This window comes from Pelodiscus sinensis, chromosome 2 (genome assembly GCF_052426305.1).
Source record: "Pelodiscus sinensis isolate ZL-2025 chromosome 2, ASM5242630v1, whole genome shotgun sequence".
In the NCBI taxonomy this organism is placed as follows: Eukaryota; Metazoa; Chordata; order Testudines; family Trionychidae; genus Pelodiscus; species Pelodiscus sinensis.
Genome location: NC_143053.1, coordinates 198157781 through 198178317, shown reverse-complemented (window position 1 = coordinate 198178317; position 20537 = coordinate 198157781). Strand labels below are relative to the sequence as shown.

At 41.5% G+C, this 20537-nt stretch overlaps 1 protein-coding gene across 7 annotated transcripts in view; it reads left to right on the top strand.

Annotated features, from left to right (window-relative positions):
• The window catches only part of CREB5 (cAMP responsive element binding protein 5), a 369817-nt gene that overhangs the window by 63778 nt on the left and 285502 nt on the right, over positions 1-20537 (top strand). For 4 of the 7 annotated variants that reach the window (XM_075922155.2, XM_075922150.2, XM_089776648.1 and 1 more), the window contains one exon: positions 5892-6013. The exons of 2 other annotated variants lie outside the window; for them this stretch is intronic. In XM_075922155.2, the coding sequence (XP_075778270.1) occupies positions 5892-6013 (122 nt within the window). Of the gene's footprint in view, positions 1-1287; positions 1349-5891; positions 6014-20537 lie in introns of all 7 variants that reach the window. One more of the 7 variants, XM_075922154.2, reaches the window with a different exon arrangement.

Here is a 20537-nt window from a genome sequence, read left to right as displayed (position 1 = left end):
ATACTCCACATATACATTGTGGAACATATAGTAAATGAACTAGGATCTTTGCCAAAGATAATTAAGGTATTTGTTCTTTTTCTCATACCACTCAGCTTATATATTTCAGAACTCCTTCAATCCACTGTACTGGTGTGTGTACACTCTCAGTGCAATGCAGAGTTCAGTTTTGTGAGAGCTGCCTGTATGGAAACATTCAAGCATGTTTGAGGAAGACTGGAGTGAGAGGAAGGGCTAGGACCATCCAACATACACATTCTCTAGTCTTTTCTTCCCTTCTCCAGCCTGCTTAGAAGCTACATCCTAGAGCATAGACTTGGCCCTAGCTATCTGGAATAACATGAGTGGAGTGGCTCTGTTGCTACTCAGCAGCTTCTTGAGTATGGTGCCTCCACACATTTCCTTTGAGCTGATCTATGAAGGAAGACATACAACTGACTACTGTGAACTAGCTTTGCACCCAGACTACTAACTGTGGTCACAAAACACATGGTCACTCAGCATACGTGGAATTTCAGAGTGCTATATGAGCTCAATGGACATGTGATCATGTTTGAGGGACTCACGTTTGTGTTTTAAAAATGCTCTGGTATTGGTGAAAAAGGGAGACTGTAGGAGTGTAGGCACCCAAAGGTATGTCTACACTACGGGATAAGGTCGACTTAAGAGACGCAACTTCAGCTATGTTAATTGCATAGCTGAAGTCAGAGTAGCCTAATCTGACTTTTGGCACTGTCCACGCTGCAGGAAGTCGAAGGGAGAACGCTCTCACTTCGACTTCCTTTACTCCTCGTGGAAGCAGGACTACCGGCATCAACTGGAGTACTCCTCTCAGTTTGCATTAGTGTGTCTTCACTAGACCCATTAATTTTAACCCTGGAAGATTGACAGCAGCAGCTTCCTCTGTAGTGTAGACAAACCCAAAGAGAACAATGTGCACATGTGTGTGTTATCTCAACCAGGAGCACATCTGGGTTTTTCTGTGGGCCATTCACCCTGGCTGTAAGTTAAGAGAGTTTTTATTTTGTTTTGTTTTGTTTTTCATACTTTTTGCATCCTCATTTCAGAAGGGCTGATAATTTTCCCACTCTTTGGAAAATACTAAGAAGCAGTCATTTCATCACCCAGCAAAACCCTGGGGAAAATTAAATTCCTTAACGTTAAAGATGTTTTATTCTTGGATTTCATAAAGAAAAAAAAAAGAAGAAATGATATATGAGAGGAGACAGGCTTTCCATTTAGACATTTGTCTTCTTGTCTCCCCCCCTCCCTTTTTTTTTGGCAAAGGTGTTCCTGTCATCAATACCCTTCAAAGAATGAGGCTTCATGTGCCCTATAGCAAAGCCAGGTGCAGTATTTTCAATACTAGCCAGGAGTTTTCCACTGCTTCCCAATATGTGACACAAAATCCTTACAGAAGACCAAACGTTTTACGTTGTATTTGTATTTTTATGTTGTATATTGTATATCTATTTCAGTAGTCCAGAAAAAGATGGTGAAAATGATCTGGTCACAAATTTTTCAACAAACATTTTATTGTCAGAAAATGCTGATTCAGTTTTGAATAATTTTTTTCAGATCTAAGATGATGAGCAGCCCTTGAAATCTCAGTACTAGTCCTCTTACTCTGATTTGGTTCTAATTGCATGACAGTAAAACATGGGTAAATATAACTTCAGTGCTGCTCCACAGCCGAACAAGCCAAATTCCAATTATTAAGGCACAGCAGACTAAACATTTTTTTAGAAAGACGAAGCATCAAGTTACTGCCTTTGGCTCTGTGATGGTCAATATCTACATTATAAATGAATAACATTTGCAATGGTTTAGTGGTCAATATAAACTTTGAAAAGCTGAGGTTTGCTAAAATGTTATGGCCATCATTAAGATTTGCAGTTTTCCTCCTACCCAGCATCATGCTGAAATATTTCCATTCATGTCTTGCTAGATGAAAACTTAGGAGTCAGTTTTGGGGTAGTAAAATATATCCTGGTAGACAATTCAAATAAATGCACAGCAGAACAAGCTAACAATGCATTTGCTCCTAGCATGTTTCTTACTGGAGCTGCTGTTGCAAAAGTAGGCAATGCAGGCTGATCCTCCTTTTGGGGGGTGCAAATTTGACAGTTAAAAAAACCCAGCTAACTGCTTCTGTGAGTTACAGAAGCACTGCAGTGTTCTGAGAAGGCCTGTTCATGAGGTATATCTGGCTTAGCGGATACCCAGGTGAACTGTAACTCTTTAAGAGAAATCTTGATCTCATGAGGCTGCTAACCTTATTTCTAGACCACAAAATTCCATATAAGAACAGTTACTTGGTTTGCATCAATTGCCATAGAATTCTTGAAGTCAGCAAGCTAATGACAGTGTATTCCAGCTGAGGGGCTGCCCCCAGACCTTTGGAAATTCAGTGTTCACATTGAACGATACCTTTCTCTGTTTTTTGCCCTGTGGCTGCTCTTGGTATTTGTACCATTCAACCTGTGTAAGAACAGCAGAATCTGGCCTTCACTTCTGTGAGTTTACTTGGTCACTACTGATCGCTTCTAAGCTTTTGACATGATATGATATATTGCCTCGGTCTCTTATTCACTGAATAGTTACTGGTGATGCCATTCCTTATCAGTCTACTTGCTTCATTCATATGTGCCTTAGAAATGCTTTATCATCATGTTGTTGTTATGCTTGATCTAACAAAACAGATTGAAATAATGCACAACTTCTTAACCAGTCACGTACATTAATGAAACATGTCCAGACCTTAACTGTGCCTCATCTCTTCAGCCTCCATCTTCTAGGTTCAGATATAGGTGACTCTGTAAAAGGAGGGCAATTAGAATTGTTGTCCATTTGTTTATTTAATTTGATTTCTGTATTTATGTATTGCTATTAGCCTGAGTCTGTTACTGTGTGACAGAGGCTGATCTGTGATCCCGTGTTAATTCCTGATGATGGCTGTTTATGAGATTTGAAAACAAAACAAACAAACAACAACAAAAATGAATAACTTATCACTGAGTAGCTAAGAAGATACTTTATGTATTTACTAGATATTCTGAATGGAATGTCTCCTTTATGTTGAGGAAGGTTCGACGTTCCTCAGCTTGAGTTATATAACAAAGTAAATTGCATTTCAGTAACTTGAGTTATTGTACTTCCCTTTAGCTATAAAACTTGCTCCTCCCTCCTTTCAGAGCACTTCCAGGCTATGTGCCAAATTCATCCCTGTGTAATGCCACTAAGTTCAATGTGGTTATGTTAGTGATGGCACTACTTTGGTTTAATCCTGAAGTGTCCTCAACTCCCACTGATGTCTGAAGTGCCTGAAACTGGCTCTTTATATCAAGGTTTCAGTGAAGAAGCTTGGAGAGTGTCCATCAAACCAATGTCTTAAAAATACTAAGGGAGTGTATAGATTTAAATTACAAACCGAAACCAATGAATTTACCAAATTAAAAAAGAAAAGTCAGAATTCAGGCCAGTTCCTCTGCTGTTGTAAATTGACACTGAAGTCAGTTGAGCTCCATGATTTACCCCAGTGCAGAATCAGGCCCTTGATATCCAAATTGAAATGCTAATTTCTTTTGTGTTTAGGCATCACTATGTGTGTCTTTGCTGATCATGTAACATTCACTCTGGCAACAGAGATGTATTAGAATCTGACCTATCTTGACTACATCCAAGGAACTAAAAGTTTCCCATAGAACTAACTTAGGTTAAATGTTTGTAATCAAGGTCTGGATCTGGCCCATTATGTGCTGGTGAGGTTAGTGAGAGTGATGCTTGTTTTCATTCATTATGGGCTGATTTTTAAATAGTATGAGAGTTAATAATGACCAAGAATGGTATCAGGTTACTGTATGAATGTAGGTCAAGTATGAGCTGGATGGGGAGGAATAAGGGGTGAGGGTTTTTTTGGCTATTTGGATTTAACAAATGTGACTGACCCCTTTGTTGTTTATCCACTTTGGAGCTTGAATAGCTGGTACCAGTGATATTTACAAATTGGCCACTATCTGTAGATAGAACTGGTATATTATAAACCATGGCAGTTTTCTGTTAATATTTTACTATAGTTATTGTCATTTGATTGATGGGGAAACTAATGCAAACAGGTTAAAGATCTGCCCCTGATAGGTAGGTGGTATCAGAGCTGATATTAGAATTAGGAGTTCTTGCGCTCATTAAATTAGACTAGCTTCTGGATGCTGAGGATGATTCTAGATCAGAGATTCTTAGTCTGGGGAATGTAATTTGGTGAAGGGGTGAGATGCTTTTGGTGGTGGTGCTGATTGCAGAGCTGGGTGCCCAGTTAGCAGCTGCCACTTTCCAGACACCTAACTCTGAAGGCAGAGTGGAGAGTTGTGGCTGCTGGCCAGACGCCCAGCTCTGAAGACAGCACTGCTGGAAGCAGCAGCGTAGAAATATGGGCACTCTGTCATAGCATTGCCTACATACTTAAATGGCTCTGTTTGAATCAGTGCTTTTCTATTTTTTAATATTTAGTGAAAATGGCAATTTGTATCAATATATGTACTTGTGGGGAAGGAGACAGAGGTATAAACTACTATAGACAAAGCAGGGCACATGATCAAATAAGTTTGAGCAAATGGGGGTGGGGAGGACAAAAGGGGCTATTGTCCCAGGACCCAGAGATTCAAAAGGGCCCGGGGCTCCTAGCCCACTGCTGTCACTAATGCAGCAGAGGTGGCAGGCAAAGCCTCAGGCCCTTTAAATTACTGCTGGAGCACTGCATGTCACACTCCAGGTAGGGCTGCTTGAGGTGTGGGGCCACAGTTCAGTGTGCTCTGGGCTGCGCTGAGGACTGGCTGCCCCCAGGTCCAACCCTGCCTCCTGAGGCTCTGCTCCTTTTGGAAGCGCGGAGCCAGTCCCCCCATTTTGCCCAGGGGCCCAGCAGGTTTGTCATCTCCCTCCCCTGGCGGTCACTGGAGGTGAAGCTTCCAGGACACTTTACAATTGCTTACGGGAGAAAAAAAAGCTCAGGATCTTCAAAAGAAGCCTCAATCTTTTTCCATGCCACATACCTTCTTCAGCCCTTTCTGGGAGTAACATTAAAGAGAATCCTGTCAGTCTATTAATTTTATACTGGCAAGGGTGGGGGACATGGGCTGTGGGATTTAGCCATATTCAAATTAATTAGATCATAAATCTCATAAATCTTTCAGCATTTTCAATGAATAAGAAGAAACTTTGACACTTTCTCCATATTTTCTTGGTGTGGTCAATGGCTCAAAAATCTTTTCATAATGTTTCTGGTATGATCTCAACCCCTCCCTCAAAAAAAAAAAATCTGGAACCAACTCACTTAATAGTACTTCTCAGCCTTACTGCAACTTGACTGCATGTTCCAAAGGACAGAAATATGCATGCCGGAGCCAATTTTCAGATAGTTCAGGCACAGAACTGCATAGCTAATTGGTGCACTCACTCATCGCAGCAAAATGCATACACTGAGTCTGCTTGGAAGTGCGTCTAAAAGAACTATCTACACACAGTTATTGGAACTTTATTCACAAATTCAGTGATAATTTCTGTAAATTAGGGGTACACATTTGTCCATCTATACTGTCAGGGAATCTGGCCCTTAAACTCTTTCTTAAATCTAATTGAATTACAGCTGCTACATATAAAGTGGTGCACACTTAGTAAAATGCTTTCAGACAAGCTCCAGCCCTGCACCTCGCATACCATGTCAAAACTCAGTGGCTTTTCTTTTGTTTTTAATTTTGGGAGCTTGCAAGGGGGGAGGGCAAAGAGCAGGTAGATTTTTATGCATCTCCTGGGAAAAGGATGTCTCAAAGTGTGTATTCTACTTATCCGTGTTTTACTGCAAAACATCCATTGTAGATCCTTTTGATATCTGTTCTCAGACCAGACTCCTACACCAACCCGATTCCTGAAGAACTGTGAGGAAGTGGGCCTCTTCAATGATATTGACTGTTCCTTAGAACACGAGTTTAGAAAGGCACAAGAAGAAGAGAACAATAAAAGGGTATGTTCTAGTGCAACGGACTGTTTCCCTCTTCCCACTCCCTAAGTGTTTATGGATGCTGTGTGAAACCAGATAGATCTCCGTTACCTGGTAGAAACCTTTCTGGTTGGAAACTAGGTGGTACTATAGCTTGTGACGTGTTTTATAACCATTGCAATCATTGATAAAAATTTATAACCAAAGTTAAATTTCCTGAAGTGCATTAGCTAGGTTTTATTACTAGGTCCCATATTTAAGTAAACAAGTATAAACCACATGCCTCTTGAGGGAGAGACTTGGTAAAATTGAATGTTCTGACAAATAGGATTTCAGACTTGATTCCTTTCACTTTCTAAAAGATGTTTTGGCAGGAGGTGGAGAGGTAATAGAAGAACTGAACTGGCATAGAAATAGCTCTGATCTGATTTCTGCTCTTGTTAACTATCTCCCCCATTGTACCTCTAGATTTAGTTTTCTGCTAGTTGTCTGTTTCCAAGTGTATTTTTGGTAAAATGTTCAAACTCAAGGGGAGGAAAATGATTTACCTGGCATTGCTCGGGTCCTTAACTCAATTGTTATTATTATTGTTTGGAAAATAGAATGAAAATGTACATGCTTCATTTAAATCATTGCTCTGGGGTGAGGCTGGAGATGAGGGGTTCAGTATGCAGGCTACTCTGGAGAGAGGGGTACATGTCCTTCAGCTGGGGCAGGTACAGGTGCGTCTGTCCCCTGCGCTCCCCATCTAGAGTGAGGAATGAAGCAAGCTGTGAACTCTCCCCTCACTCCCTGACAAAGGGGAACAACCAGCAATGTTCCTGTATAAATTGAGGGGAGAGGTTAGAGCCCCTCCCGCTATCCTCCCTAAAGAGAACCTGGGCAGTGGGAGACTCGGGACTGGGGCTGTTCCAGATGGGGGGCATTCCTAGCCATCCCATTTCATTTGCCTGGTGACTGTCTCTTTTCTGTATGGTTTTTTGATAAGCAATTCCATTTAAGGCACTTCCCATTTTCCTGGCACAACCAACCCATACCTTGCTTTAAATTATGATAAGAGGAATCTGCATGCCAAATTTTATGGTCCTAGTTCTTACTGTTTAGGAGTTCTTGAACAGACAGACAGATTCTCAAATATATAGTAGATAGATAGAGAGAAACTGTGGTTCATTAGCTCATGTATCCTATTGCCATAAGTTGGAGCTTCCACATCACCTTACAGTGGGCTAAGTATGCTAACCAACCTGACCCAACATCCTTGTATTTGGGCTAACATAAAGTGTGGCTATAATTGAAAGATGATTATAATGAAGTTTAATATGGTTAATGACAAGTAAGCGTGATGGATCAGTCTCTAAAACTTTCAAATAAACACCCATACTCTTATTTACTTCCCTGAACTGAAACGTATCTAAATAATGTGAGGCTTCCATTCTCCTGTGGGATTACCCAATTGATCCACAGCTTCCCTTCTTCCTCTTGGCAACTCTCAGAACTTAACTTCCCTTTGGGCCCCAGCTACTCTTAGCAGTCCTCACTGCTTCTATCTCCCGGCAAATAGGCTCCCCTACAATTGAGTTTCTTGTTACAGGGCCCAGATAGTTTGATGTTAATCTGTATCTTAGTCTAATTTAGTTTTAAGCAACACTTGAGGCTAAAGTTAAGGAAGTGGGAGGGAGCCAGCTCCCCCTTCACTGCTAAAAATAGAAAGAGGCCCACTCACATCCCCTAACCTCTGGCTTGGGTAACCAACAGTCCCCCATAGCGCGCCTTCCTCTTTGGCTAGGATAGTGAGTGCTTTCAATGCAGGTTTGGTCCATATTAACCACTGTATTGTGGTACATACTAACCACTGTATGGTGTTGATCATGCTGGGCCTGGCTGCTGCTGAATTCAGATTGCACAGTCTCTAGAACTGTGCACGCAGAAGTGCATCTCTTAGCATATGAAATCTTAAGCAAACAGCATTAAAGGCCTTGCAGTAGGATCTTTGAGGTGCTATAGGATAACTTGCAGAGGGCAAGAGCTTTGGGAGTTCTTGGAAGGGAATGACAGCCTATTATTGGGCTGTGAAAAGGAAGATGAATGTGGTGCAAGGTCATCTGAAGGGAGTCCAAGGGCATGTCTACACAGCAGTGTTATTTCAGAATAACTAACGTTATTCCAAAATAACAGAGTGTGTCTACACAACAAGCTGTTATTTCAAAATAACATCGAGCTGGAGGACTTCTTACTCCAACTTCTGTAACTCTATTTCATAAGGAGTAAGGGAAGTCAAAGGAAGAGTGTTCTTCCTTAGACTTCCTGCTGTGTAGACAGCGCTAAAAGCCAAATTAAGCTATTTCAACTTCAGCTATGCAATTGATGTTGCTGAAGTTGCATAGCTTAATTCAGCTTTTGCCTTGCTGTGTGGATGTGCCCATAGGAGTTACCTGAGAATCATTTGAAGGAGGCTGAGGTTAGATATTGGTGAGGGAGAAAGGGAGTTATATACATGCTAAGGGCAGGAAGGGTCATGATCCAAACATGAAAAAAACTGGGTTCTGGTTAGGGAATGGGAAAATATTCTAACCAGTTCAACCATTAAAGACTCACATCCAGGGTGAGTGTTATGGAATAGTTATGTAGAGAGAATAAAAACATCTAATTTTAGATTGAATTCAGGACTTGTACTAGCATGCAGGATATTGGCAGAAATAGCAAATCAGGACCTTTTTATGTGTTAATATTTCTTCACAAATTATCAGTGCTGAAGAAGATTCCAGTGCAGCACCTACAGCGAGGTATTTATCTTTCAGGAATAAAAGACAAGCAGCATAAGAACATAACATAAGAACATAAGAACGGCCATACTGGGTCAGACCAAAGGTCCATCTAGCCCAGTATCCTGTCTACCGACAGTGGCCAGCACCAGGTGCCCCAGAGAGGGTGGACCGAAGACAATGATCAAGCGATTTGTCTCCAGCCATCCCTCTCCAGCCTCTGACAAACAGAGGCCAAGGACACCATTTTATCCCCTGGCTAATAGCCTTTTATGGACCTAACCTCCATGAATTTATCCATCTTCTTTTTAAACCCTATTATAGTCCTAGCCTTCACAGCCTCCTCTGGCAAGGAGTTCCACAGGTTGACTACACGCTGTGTGAAGAAGAACTTTCTTTTATTAGTTTTAAACCTGCTACCCATTAATTTCATTTGGTGTCCTCTAGTTCTTCTATTATGGGAACTAATAAATAACTTTTCTTTATCAGCCCTCTCCACACCACTCATGATTTTATAGACCTCTATCATATCCCCCCTGAGTGTCCTCTTTTCTAAACTGAAAAGTCCCAGTGGCTTTAACCTCTCCTCATATGGGACCCGTTCCAAACCCCTAATCATTTTAGTTGCCCTTTTCTGAACCCTTTCCAAGGCCAAAATATCTTTTTTGAGATGAGACCACATCTGTACACAGTATTCAAGATGTGGGCGTACCATAGTTTTATACAGGGGCAGTAAGATATTCTGGGTCTTATTTTCTATCCTTTTCCTAATAATTCCTAGCATCCTATTTGCCTTTTTGACCGCCGCTGCACTCTGCAATCTCATGATCTTGGACCCTGTGAAGTTAACCACAAATGATACAGTATGATGTTGCAGGGTCAGTTTCAGCTAACCAGGGGTAGTTGCACAATCTGATTAAAACCTAGACTAGGGCATCATATTACTTGATAATTGCCAGTTGTTTGAGGTCCTCTGGAGGTCTTATTCTGCCTTCCTTCTGTCAGCCACTGAAGCTGCCATGAGCTATCTCCAGGGAGAAAAATGTGTGTTCTTCAAAAGAAAAGCAAAAGTCATAGAGGCAAGTTAACATGTAACATTTGTTCTGTGTTTCCAATTAGCCTGCTACACATTCATTCCTACATTACCAACTGACTGTAAGATATTAATCTGAAGCTGGCCTCTGTAGGGCCATACACAAATGCAGTAGACAAAGGATACAAAGGAACGTGACTCCTTCACATGTATTACTCATGAAAGAAAGGCTCTTAATAGTTCCTCTCTGAAGTGCAAATGTAGTTTGTGTAGCCTTCTCAGATGGTAAGTACGTTTAATGTGAACAACACAAAGCTGTTACTCATGACTGGGAAAAGGCTTCCAAAATATTTTTGATTGGGAAGATTCTTTTTTCATCGGCTGATGAAAAAAATGTTTATTTTAGTTTATTTCAGTGTGGTGAAAGAGAAAAATTAGCATGACACAGATTGTATGACTTCCCTACCTCCTCCCATCCCCAATCTTCTTTTTTGAAGAAGAAACTTTAACTTTTCCTAATGAAAGATTTACAGAACCTTACCTATAATTTGTGTTGTTCAAATCTAGTCTGAATGTTCATCATTTTGCTTACATCCTTCCTAGAGTGTGGTATGGAGAACTGGAAGCAGTATTACAGCACCAGCCTCAGTAGTGCAGATTGGAGTGGGAAATCTGTCTCTCTACTTATGACACTCCTGCTAATATGCCCAAGAATATTAGACTTTTTTCAACTGTATCACAATATTGATTCATGGTCAACTGGTGCTCCACTATAACTGTCCCCTCCCAGATTCTTTTCAGCAGAACTACTGCCTATCCCAATAGTACCCATTTTGTAGTTGTAAATTTGATTTTTCCTTCCTAAGTTTAGTATTTTACACCTGTATTTATTCATTTTATTTTGTTGTTTTCAAACCAATTCTCCAATTTGACAAGGTTGGTTTTGAATTCTGATTTGGTCCTCCAAAATGCTAGCTGCTCCTCCCGGTTTGGTGTAATCCACCAAGTATTACATGGATACTCGACACTCAAAGCCCTACTAAAAATCAAAGCATATCACATTGACAACTCTACCTCGCCATCCAGTAGACCATTAACTCTATTCAAGATGGAAAGTAGATTAATTTTGCATAATTTGTTCTTGACAAATCCATATTGGTTAATCCTTATAACTCTGTTATCCTCTAGATAAATATTTCTGAAAGTGCTCCGTGAAACCACTTTGAGAAACACATTAACTGGCTGCCCCAGTTTGTTTATTTACTGGCGCTGCGGCCACAGAGCTTCATGGCTCCTGTTGGCTCCTGTTTGCAGCTAAGGGGAGCAATAGGAAATACCGTTTCCCGCTGCTTTGCTTGGCTGCAAAGAGCGAAACAGAGCCAATGGGAGCCGCAAGGCTCCTTAACTGTGGTGCCAGTAAACAAACTAACCGGGGCAGCCAGTTACTGTGTTTCTCAAAGTGGTTTCGCAGAGCACTTTCAGAAATATTGCTCTAGATGTTTACAAACTGAGTGTTTAATAACTTGTTCCAATATCTTTGTCTACAATTCCCCGAGTCCTCCTGTTCCCCATTCTAAAGACAGATACTATTTTTGTCCTTCAGACCTTAGGTACATCAACTGTCTTCCATGAGTTCTCAAAGTTTATTGCTTCGCTAGTTCCTTAATTATGCCAGCATGACTTTCATCAGGCTCTGCTGATTTAAATACATGTAACTTACATATATACTTTTCATTCCTGCCTCCTAGTTATTACTATTGATTGTGTTGAATATCTGATTGCAATTTTTTTTTCAGTGAAGACTGAACCCAAAATAGGCATCAAATACTTCTGCTTTCTTCATGTCATTCATAATTAACTTTCCTTCCCTGGTAAGGGAAGATCTATACTTGTCTTCATTTTCTTTTGCTTCTAATTTATTTATAGAAACTCTTTTTATTGACCAATATGTCCCTTGTACTCATTGTGGGCATTAGCCTTTCTGATTGTATCCCTACTTGTCTTGTTCTGTTGCACTTCCTTAGATTTTGTACGTTTCCACTTTTTGTAGCATTTCTTTTTTATTTTCTAGTCATTAAAGTGCTTATAATTGAGACATATTGGCCTCTCTTCTTCTTCTTCTCTTTCCTTCAGGACAGGTGTAGAAGAACTCTGGCTGTGCCCATGGGTCTCACGCTACTGGCAGTTAGTGTTAGCATCAGGAGCTCACTGTGTCCCACCACAAAGCCTCTTTCTCTTTACTAGAGGCAGGATTCAAAGCCAACTGAGCCATACTCATCACAGGCTAGTAATAATATGGGGATGAAACCCATCTATAGTCCTGGTCTCCTTATCCAAGGTCATACTCTGTAGTGGTATGGAGAGGGTTGGGGGGAACCCAGGCCTTCCCACTACTCTGGATTCCAGCCCAGGAACTCTAAGCCAGTGGCAACAGATGGGCTATGTCTACACTGGCGGGTTGTTGTGCCAGAAATATGCAAATGAGGCGAAGCGTGGAATATCGCCGAGCCTCATTTGCATACCTAATGAGCCACCATTTTTGCGTAAAAAGGCTCTTGCGCCAGAAAGAGCGCCTACATTGCCCCTTCTTGCACAAGAAAAACCCTCTTGCACAATGCCGCTACGCTGATTATTTTCAGGAATAAGGGCATTGCACAAGAGGGTTTTTCTTGCGCAAGAAGGGACAGTGTAGATGCTCCTTCTGGCACAAGAGCCTCTTCTGCAAAATGGCAGCTCATTAGGTATGCAAATGAGGTTCAGCAATATTCCACACTTAGCCTCATTTGCATATTTCTGGCACAACAACCCGCCAGTGTAGACATACCCATCGTGTTTGTTCTACTCTTTGTCGCCTTTCCCATATGATCCCTCCCAGTACCTTTCCTTTGGTAACTGAGCAGCTTATCCTGCTCCTCCAACACACTGTTCCTGACTTACAGCTGCCAGCTTTCACCCAGACTCCTCTAACTCTCAGCTGTTTGGGTCCTTCTATCTTCCTTGCGTACCTCTGAGCTAGCAAAAGAGGAGCCCTTATAAACCAGTCTCAACTGGTTCTTGATTTGCCCCAGGTGGTCTGATTAGCATCACTCCCTAGGCTCTAGAAGGCTCCTAATTAGCTCCAGGTGTTCTGGACTAATTGCTCAGACTGCTTCTGGAAAGTTCCTGCTGATTCTAGGCCAGCCCCTGCCAGTTTACTCAAGGAACAGAGACCTCCTTACTCTAGGGATCACATTTTTTCCCCTCGATCACTCTTTCATATCCCTCTGACCTGACCCTGGCTTACAGGGTAGTTTGCTGTTGCGCCTTTTAATATCTCTGAGAAACTACCAGTTCTTTAGAACTCCTTTTTCCCTTAGATTTTCTTCTCAGGGAATTTACCTACTCATTATCTGAGTTGGTTAAACTCTGCTTTTTTGAGTCCGTTGTCCTTATTTTGCTGCTGTAATGCCTTCCTTTTCTTATAACAGGGAAGGACAAATACAGGCCTGTGGTTTGGATCTGTCACTGCTGTATTTCCCTGTGCCTCCACAGGTATGGGTGATTGCAGCTCCTGTTGGCTGCGGATTGCCCAGCCAATGGGAGCTGCAGGAAGTGGTGTCCGCAGCTCCCATTGGCTGGGAACGGTGTTTTGCGGCCAACTGTAGCTGCAATTGCCAGTACCTTGGAGGTGCAGGTGAATATTGTGGCAGCAGCCCCCCCCCCCCCCCCAGGGACTAACCCTGGTAAACCACTGCCATTTTATTGCCCACCCCTGCCTTAGATTAATGAAATCATGTCATGATCATTTTCATCCAAGGTGCCTTCAGCCTTCAAATTCCCTGAGAATTTCTGTTTTGATTGAATTTGTTATATGGTGAATTGACACTCCAAGGGTATGTCTACACTACCCCGCTAGTTCGAACTAGCGGGGGTAATGTAGTCATCCGCAGTTGCAAATGAAGCCCGGGATTTGAATTTCCTGGGCTTCATTTGCATGAAGCCGGCCGGCGCCATTTTTAAATGCCGGCTAGTTCGAACCCCGTACCGCGCGGCTACACGCGGCACGGAGTAGCTAGTTCGGATTAGGCTTCCTAATCCGAACTAGCTGTACTCCTCGTTCCACGTGGAGCTGTACTCCTCGTTCCACAAATTAGTTGTGAAAAGCTGTATACTGTATCCTTAGGCTTAGCAGAATTTGATTTTTAAATTTCATTTTGATGGATAATATTGATGTTTATTTCAAGGTCTGTTTTTGATTTGTATCATTTTAAATTTTCACAATTGAGGGAAATGATGGGAGATTAGGCAATAGAGAAGGTCAGACAATACTTAATGAAGGTAGTGTTGAGGTTTAAAAAGTAAAATCTTTGTAACTGTTAAAACACAGATTGTCAACATCACATGTCAAAATCTATAAAATACTTTTAAATCAAACTCTAATAAATTCTCAGGCAGCTTTTTTCTTACTTTGCTTATCTATAAATTTCAATTATGATAGATGGAAATATTTTTCATTGCTTTACACATGGACTGTGAAATTGGCATTTACTGACCTTTAGCATTGAAGATTTAATCCTTCCAAATCTATGTATCCTACAGCTAATGCACTGACTCTTTAAAGAAAAAGTAGTCCTGTAGTCATGGCACTGGACTGCAAGTTTCTCAGGAGATCATAATTCGTTCTTTTCTCAGCTCTAGCATAGACTCTATGTGATTTTGGCCAAGTCAGTCGCTCTCTGCTTCAATTCCCCATCTATGAAATAGAAATAATAACCCTTCCTTTCCTCCTCTATTTTGAACCTGAAATTTCTTTCTGTTCTCCCTGTGTGCTTGTTGTCAAACTTCCTGTGTAATTTGGCATAATTTAATGTAACTGGAAGCTTCCACTCAAGAGAGGCTGAGACCTGAAAGACAAGGGATGCTACTGGTAGTAAGTGTATTGACAGAGCCATATGGAGGAGCCTTTCGCAGCATCTGGATGCACTATTTCTGATTCAAACATCCTGACCACTAAATTCACTAACAAAATCAAAAAGAAAAAAAAACTCAACAAAAATAAAATAAATTCTAGGAGCAGGAAAAGGAAAAACTAAAAATCAAGTAGTGGCCGTCGCCCACGCCCAGGAGACATATATGTATCTTTGACACTAGAGAGCAATTCGTAGCTTTACCTCAGAGTCTGCAACCCAAACCGCAAACCAACAAGGTAGGCAGTGTTGGCAGATCAGATTATCATCTCAGCCTGCAAGCAGCAGGTTTTAGGTTTACAGTGATCTGAGCATTAAGTATCCAAAGCATTTGTCCTGGATTATATTTGCAGCCATATGACCTTTGCTGCTACTGGATAGGGCCTGCAGGCAAATTCGCTCATGAGCATGGGTCTGAGAGAGCAATATCAAAGATGGGAAGAACCAATATCCATTGGCTACCCCATTAAAACTCACCATACCTATATCCTGTAGAGGTTTAAACCACGTAGTGTTTAATGCATACCATAACTGGGACGCATGTTGTAAAGTCAGCACACAGTGTAATTTGAAATCCAGTATCTCTAGGTGTGTCTACACACAGGAAGGCCAACAGCTTCCATGGGCCCCGGGGCAAAAGTTGTGCGGAGACCCAGTTCTGTGATCCCTGAGGGTGGAAGGGATGGGCCTGCGGGTAGCCAGGCTTCAGAACCCCGGGCTCCTTTGACTCGCTGAGCCCTGGAGCAACTGCCTCCTTTACTTCCCCTGTCGGAGGGCCTGTCTACACAGCAACTAGACACCCACTGTTGGCCTGTGCTAGCTGACTTGGGCTAGCAGGGTTCAGACTGCAGGGCTATTTCCTTGCTGTGTAGATTTCCGGGTGTAGGCTGGAGTCTGGGCTCTAGGACCCTGTGGGAAGTCTACGTAGCAATGAAAAAAAGTCCTGCAGCCCTTACCCCACGAGCCTGAGTTGGCTGGCCTGGGCCAGCCATGGTGTTTCCTGTGTAGACAAACCCTCTGTGTTCTAGGAGTATGCGCAAGTAGGGTTGCCAGATGGTTTCAACAAAAATACCGGACACACTTGACATTACATCACAATCTATATTACATCTTATTTAGAAAATACTGGACATTTATATTTTCTCAATTTGTTTCCCAAACAGAAGCTCAAATACTGGACTGACTGGTTCTAAACCAGACACCTGGCAACCCTATGCGCAAGCCGTTGTGGTGGGGTAGGAGATGGTTCTGTGATAACATCATTTGTTACCCCATTGACTCAGGAAGCAGAAAGTTAATACTCCCTTCTTCTGTTGCAATAACCAGGATTATTGTATTCTTTTCTAGGCACCTCATTACTAGAAAGGTATTGACAACCTGGCAGGAGTCCAGTAAAAAGAAACCCCAAAATGGCTTATTAGGTGGTGGAATGATTTAACTGTAAGGAAGGATTTAAAAAAAAATCTAAATATGTATAGTTTGGCTACATGCCAACTATGAGAGGACATAACAATCTAACATGGAGTTGAAAGGTATAACCAGGCCTTACTCCTTCTTCCAGCTCCCCCACCATATTCATTACACCAGCTGAGATTCTTACACATTGGCAGAATGTAAGTAGTTCTAAAGGAATCTGGGTCTTTCTGGTGCCACTTTACCCATCAACAGTAAATTTGACCTTATGATTCTGTGATCACCAAAAAAATACAGTATGAGTATCAGATATTATTTGAACTCTTTGCAATAGCATTCATCACAGCAAGAGAGCACGGGGGACTGGAAAGTCTAGCACCAATTGCAGTGAAGAATGTAGAGACACCTTAGATAGTTAAAAGTTCGATCGTTTGGACCTAGGTAGGAAAGAGCAAACAAATAATCCGGGTTGTTGAAAATTAATTTATAAAGCATTTCTCGTGGTTCATTTGGGACAGTTATATTAGTGTGCAGCCAGTACGAGTCACGTACAAAAATCTTGATTTGTTGAAAAATGCAACAGCGTTTATTTGTACAAAGCTCCCGAAGCTGATTGTCGGACTAGTGAACTGCTTGGGGGATTGGATGAGGAATGCTGTTACAGTTTCAGTAAGGAGTTGCTAAAGTTCTGATAAACATTGTCTAAGGGCTAGTCCATACTGAGGACTACTGTAATGTGCTACTGTAATGTGTCTGGTGCAGACTTTGTATGCCAGCAGGAGAGAGCTCTTCCACTGGCATAATAAATCCACCTCCACGAGAGGAGGTAGCTGGGTTAGCAGGAGAAGCTTTCCCATTGACATTGTGCTGTCCACACCAGCACTTAGATTGGTGTAATTTGTGTTGCTAGGAGGCATGGGTGACTGGTGCCTGTGAGGGAAGGGGGGGGGGGGGCAGAAAGAGCCACCTAGAGGAGCAGAGAGGGAGTACCCCATTTAGCCATCAACATTTTGGGAGGGCACAGGGGCAGTGCACCTCCAAGGTGGTACTGTGATTTACCTATGCTCGGTGTGCGTGTGTGTGTGCATGATTCACACCCTGGAGTGAGATATTTATACCACAGTAAGTGGCATATAGTTATCATAGAGGAAAATGAAGAGAAGCTAACGAGAATAGTGCAGGTGCTAAATGACGAAGGGAAGCAGTATGGACTGATTACGAATATCGATATAATGAAGACAATGGTATTTGGAGACAAGGAAATAGGAAGGAAGATCAGTGTAGATGGGATCGAACTAGAGAACATAGAGAAGTTCACGTATTTGGGGAGCAACATGACGTATGGTCTAGACTGCAAGAAGGAACAAGTGACTAGAATAGTGAAAGCAAGAGTGAATTTGAAGGTGATGGGTAAGATCTGGAAAAGTAAAGTGATTCACTTAAGAACGAAGATGAGTGTCTTGAAAACGTGTGTATTTAGCAGCATGTTGTACAGATGAGAGATATAGGTGATAACAAAAGATTTGAAGAGAAGGATATTGGCATTCGAGAGGAGTTGTTGTAGAAAGATCCTGAGAATAGGATGGATGCAGAAGGTCACCAACGAGGAATTATATTGGAAGATGCAACCGAAAGAGAACCTACTGCAGAAGGTTATACAATGGAAGTTACAGCTATTTTTCATTCTGTTCATATCTGCAGAATGAACAACGAGCAAAAAGTTAAGACCCTGGTATTCGGCATAATGGATGGTCCGAATAGGAGTGGCAGACTCCACAGAGAATGGGTAGATGATATAGTAGATTGGTGCGGAGCTAGTCTACAGAAATTAAGCCACTCTGCACTGGGCAGGGAAAGATAGAAGGAAATAGTGAGGGAGGCATCGGACACCAATGGGCATTAAGCCCATGATTGTTGATGATGATGAAGTGGCAGCATAGTGATAGTGAGGTTCCTGTCCAACTCATGCAGAGAGGCAGTATGTGTGTGTGATACTTTTTTTGTTTAAAGCCAAAACTTTCTTAACCATAACCCATCCATGTTCTTCTGAATTCCAGTTAATGAGTCCCAGTACTCTGAGTAATATAGCTAGACTGACCTTCTTTCTCCCTTTCCTTGTCCCTCTGTGCTCTTGATGAAATTGAGACATCCTCTTTGAATGTCCTTTTTTGCTTTGCTCTCTGCAAAAAAGTGACCCTGCTGATTTCTCTCATGACAGTGTAGCATGTTAATAAAGCCACACACCCCCAGACTTTCTCTGTGTGTTTTTTTAAAGCATAGCTTTCTAATTACCTGTTCATATTTCAGCAGCCTGGTCTCCGTGACACATACTGGAGATAAACCTTCACTGTAATGGCTTTCTAGTAAGATTATCTCTTAGCTAAGGCTCCTAAATCTTGGCAATCTCCTTATAGTGTACAATCGGCTATTAAACACAAACTCTTCACTCCCCAGAGCCAGATTGTAAGTGGAGTACAGCATACATGGTTGGGTAATAAGATACTGCTGATACATTTTAGAGCAAGGTGCACTTTTACTTTATTTATGAAGATAGACATGGTGTTTGAGGGCTTAATCACAGCTGATAAATCATTTTAAGAAAGCCTATTAGAACCATATGCTGATTCTTTGCATTAATATGATATGTCTGTTGCTAGTCTAATAAGACAAGATTCTCTCCCTCTCTTCCTCTCCTTTCACGCCCACTCCTGCTGTGTGTGTGAACTCTTTATCTGTTTAAGTGGTATCATTAATAAAATGAAGTGAAATGAAGGGGGGGGGGGGATTTCAGTATGAGTAAGCTGTGTGTTTCTGGTCATCTTTGTTCAGCTAGAATTCCAAAGCCTGTTTAAAAAAAAAACAAAAAAACAACCCAGCAGAGAACAGGAAACATGTCAAAGTTTTGTAGAACAGTGGAATGGCCTTCACTCAGCATAAGGTAGTCATTTTGGCCCAGGTGGTTACAATACTGTAGTAAGAGCGCTATAGAGGGACACACTGACATTTCAGTTACCTCACCTTTCCTGTGCTTGAAGAGGTTTGCTGCAGGAACAGGTTCCATGGTTCTCTAATGAGAGCCACATTGGTTCAGCTAGTCAGTGCCAAGCCTTATTTATTGCTAATTGGTGCCTTTGCTTGCAGATCTTTTCTATTATTTCCTGATTATCCCCCTACAATTTTTATTATCTTGCCAAAATTCAAATCCTAATAATTGCATGATTTATCATTTGTTTATAGCTTTTCCTAATGCTTAAATGGATACAGTTCAAGGATTTCAAAACAGGAATAACTCTTGTGTTGACTGGATTTCTTTCACTTTGTATACCTAACAGTCATCTAGTTGTACATCTCTCTGGGGACTCTTAAAGCTGTATAGTTGGGATCGCCACTTTGCCTTCCCTCTCCCCAAGTTTCTTACTATATAAATAATAGTGATTGTTATTATATGAAGAGAATGTGTGTGTAAGGATCTTAATTTGTGCCCCAGTCTCAAGGCAAATCTAGTAAAATAAACAAACAAGGAACATCATAAATCTATTGGGGCAAGAGAATTTCTACCACAAGATAGAAGAGCCAAATGTGAGGTACTAGGAGTCTGTGGCAATGCAGAATGGAAAATTTCAGAAACGAGCCTTAAGTCATATTTATTCACACGTTAAAACATTAACTTTTTCGAATGGCTTCTAAAACCACTGCAAGGTACATGTGTGAAAGCTAACAGAGTGATTTTATTGTACCCACTGTAGAATTTTAATGAGAAAAACAAGTAACCATCTTGTCCCTCTTGTTGTCATTGATGTCACTCACACTGTTTACAGTCAGCATCATTGTACTATAGGTGGGATCTTTCAGGTACACTGGTGTCGTACAATAATACCTGAAAGTTTGGGATTGTAGTAACATGTTCCCCATGTCTGACTTTGATCAGTGAGACACATTTGTCGTCTGGTCGGCAATGTTCCCTCTACATTTTTCTATCTGTGTAATACATTTTGTTACATGCACCAGTACTGGCCAGTCTAGACACAGCCAAAAGGTTAAATAACCCAGGGTTGCTTTTGTCACTATCCTCTTGAAGAGGACGTGTTTGTTCTGGTATCCTGGTGTTTGTTCTGGGAGCTGTTACATTTCTGGTGTAGCACATGGTTTTGGGGATTGATTTGCAGCACCAAGATTTAAGATTAAGGAATACTTTAAGCTGCATTTTGCCCATAACAGTCTGACTTGCATTTGGCCATACTCAGAGATCTCATGCATAATGCCGCAGACTTAAGGCATTCCTTTGTACTAATCTTGGTGCTACATATCCCACCCTTCTTGAGTTATGTTGGACTAGCCCACAGGCTGCTCTAATTTATGCCAACTTTCATAACTACATGGGTGCTGAAATAGTA